The sequence below is a fragment of the Pleurodeles waltl genome, chromosome 8, assembly GCF_031143425.1.
Source record: "Pleurodeles waltl isolate 20211129_DDA chromosome 8, aPleWal1.hap1.20221129, whole genome shotgun sequence".
Classification (NCBI taxonomy): domain Eukaryota; kingdom Metazoa; phylum Chordata; class Amphibia; order Caudata; family Salamandridae; genus Pleurodeles; species Pleurodeles waltl.
In genome coordinates, this window is record NC_090447.1 from 55,769,245 (window position 1) to 55,772,514 (window position 3,270).

The 3,270-nt window shown below is 44.2% G+C and overlaps 1 protein-coding gene across 1 annotated transcript; it reads left to right on the forward strand.

The window, feature by feature from the left end:
* The first annotated feature begins 2,046 nt into the window (after positions 1-2,046).
* LOC138249403 (olfactory receptor 52E4-like) lies at positions 2,047-3,000 on the forward strand. The gene has a single exon (XM_069203364.1). The coding sequence runs from the start codon at positions 2,047-2,049 to the stop codon at positions 2,998-3,000; it is 954 nt and encodes a 317-aa protein (XP_069059465.1).
* Positions 3,001-3,270: the final 270 nt, after the last annotated feature.

A 3,270-nucleotide genomic window follows, 5' to 3' on the forward strand; every position in this document is an offset into this window, starting at 1 on the left:
ATCAATTGTAGAAGCACCACATTGACAATGGAGCTCCTCGGATCCATACTGTTCAACATCAAGGTCCAGCAATTCAATGCTGGGACACAACACTACCTCAAAAATGTCTATCCCAATGAGATCCAGCAACGGAAACCTGCGTAGAGATAATCCAGTCTTGGATGTGCAGTAACTACCTAAATCTCATGGCGTCATCTTCAAGCTGCGACAAAATGCTTAATGACTTGCACTCAACCTCATATCCTTCCCAAATAGCTTACCTTCAGAAACCAGCTATTACTCCTGAAAACAGTGAAACAAATTCTCCCAAACCGCAAGTACTATATTTGGTCCTCTACCACATGTCAATAGCCTCCCAAATACCATGCTCACAACCTTTTAATGTATCTTCCTCACCGCAGTGCAGGTCATCAGGAATGTTCTACTGTATTTCTCCAATATTTAGGAATTATATTAGCTTCATCTCCTGGCCTATACTATCTTGAAAATTAGCTTCATTACCTGTAGTCATATTATAACCGACAACCTAACATGTGACCTAGCAACTAAACACAACATATGGACAAGCTTAGAGCAGGATGTGTAACATTACCAGACTGGAGACATAGAGGTGCAAGAAGGGAAAAAGGAAAGCAACACTTCTTTATTGATGCACCCAGGATCTTGAACAACATCCCCACTAATATCAGATTTTCTCCAAAACCCAGTAATACAAAAGGAAGTTGATGCTACATCTTATTATGAGCACTACCTCTCATAGAATAGGGCTCTCCTAGTCACTGTATGACTGTTAACAATGGGTTTGGGCTCAAGGCGTTGCTCAGTGCTCTGTTGCTTCCCATCCAGGTCTCCACTAAACTAGTAGTGCTGCATACATATATACATGCAATAACTATGAAAAGGGACCTTGCTTGGAAGACTCAGACATAAAACAAGATAGTATAAAGAAGTGGAGGTTGGGGCATGAATAAGAGAGAACGTTTGGGGCAGAAAAAATCTAAGATATGTTAGGGATTGCAAAGAAGAAAGCAGATTGAAAAATAGTTTCTTGCGCCCCAGACTTGTATAAAGTAGCTGGAAATAAAAGGTATAATTGATACTAGATGAAGCTTGCTTTACAAGTAGTCTAAAATGCTACATTGTACAAGCCCTGTGATTTGGAATTGTATGCTAATGGTCGAACCACTGTTTTACTGAAGACATAGGTTCATTTTGGAAGTGAACCCATCAGTGGACTTTATTCTTCCATAGGGACAGCCTGGTGGAGGACGTTCGTTCAATAGATTCCACTCAGGTTTAACACTTCTTCCATTCCTGAACAAATTCATAGATTTAGGCCCTCATTACAAGTCTGGTGGTCCTAGGACGGACCACTGCCAATGTGGAGGTCCGGCCTCCAAATTATTACAGTGGCGGTTCATCCACAGTTGGACCACCACCACCTCCACTTTTCAGCTGCCCGACGGCCTGCCGGTGCTGGCGCTCCCAATCTGCTAAGGCACCACTGCATGCAGCGCTGCCCTGAGGACTACAGCCCTCTCTCTGCCAGTGTTTACATGGCGGTGTAAGGCTGGCAGAGACAGAGGGCCCCCTGCACTGCCCATGCACTTGGCATGGGCAGTGCGGGCCCCCCCGGCCAGAGTCGTCGCACAAATCACTGTCTGCTTTGCAGACAGTGATTTCAGAGACGGGTACTGGTGCACCCGACGCACAACAGCTTTGCCACCAGCCGTCTTACGAGCCGGCATCAATGTTGTTGTGAGTTTCCTGCTGGGCCAGCGGGCAGACTGGTGGTCTCCTGAATGCGGAAATTTGGCAGGCGGATTATTTCACCTGGCAAACTTGTAATGCGGCCCTTATTAGTGTTACCAAGATACTTTAAATTATACTCCATGTATTCATCAGGCATATCATTGAATTGATTGCACCTATGTGGAGTTCCTTATGTAACATATTTTACATTGTTAAAAACATACCATTCCAGGTACTCATGTGAAAATTGCATTTTTTTTACTTCCAGGCATAAACAATATTTCATAGTTCAAGATGCTTGCCAATGACACTGGGTTCACACCATCGTTCTTTATCTTGATCGGCATCCCTAGCCTGGAGAAGTACCACATGACTTTTGCTGCCCCATTGACAGTCATCTATGTTATCACGATTCTGGGAAACTGCACTCTTCTGTTAGCTGTAAAATCAACGATGAGCCTTCAAAAACCCATGTACCTAATAATTGCCTTGCTCTCCTGCTCTGACATGGTTTTATCATCCTCCATCCTTCCAAAAATGATGGGAAGCTTCTGGTTCAATCATAGGGAAATTAGTTTCAGTATCTGCTTCTTTCAGTTGTTCTTTGTGCATGCTTTTGCAGGAGTGGAGTCTGCAATCCTTACAACAATGGCAATTGACCGCTATGTTGCCGTGTGCAACCCTCTGAGATACTCCACCATCATAACAAATTCACTTGTAGCAAAAGCAGGCATAGCTTCTGTGTCAAGGTCAATAATTATCGTTGTCCCACTGACGATCTTTGCAGCAAGACTGCCATTTTGTAGCACATACATACCACATTCATTTTGTGAACACATTGCTGTAGTGAAGCTTTCATGCGTTGACATCACTTTCAATAGTACGTATGGTGCAGCTATTACCCTCTTTGTTGGAGCAATAGATATTCCCACTATAGCATTATCTTACATTCTGATACTCAGGGCCATACTGCGACTTCCACGCAAAGACAGATTCAAGGCCTTCAGCACCTGTGTTGCCCATGTCTGTGTGATGTCCCTCTTCTACATACCTATTACGTTCTCCCTTAGCCTGCACAGATCCAGTACTAGTATTCCACTTTATGTTCACATTCTTGTGGTAAATGCATACCTGCTCCTCCCACCTGTAGCAAATCCTTTAATTTATGGGTTGAAAACAGCAGAGATCCGGATAGGTGTGCTGCAAATGATCCACAAGGGAAAGGCCAGAATGCTTTGCAATTACTGAAAAGTGTAACCAGATGTCCTGAAGAAGGCAACAACTTACATATGGTTACCAGTGTATGGGTCTCCGGTTTGTCTGGGACTATACTTTATGGTTTGACATCTTCTAGGGAGATTACACCGCAGGAGCTGTGCAGCTTAGCAGAGCTTGTGCAAGCACTTTAGTAGGGTGTTGTTTCTACCAGGATCCCACCAGCTATGCGCCAGTTCTGACCCTAACATGCCACTACCCATTGGGAGAGACCATCCCCTCTGGCCTGATAGAACTGCCACA

Excerpts from the sequence above, each read along its gene's own strand:
- LOC138249403 (XM_069203364.1), top strand. The coding sequence starts at position 2,047 with ATGCTTGCCAATGACACTGGGTTCACACCATCGTTCTTTATCTTGATC.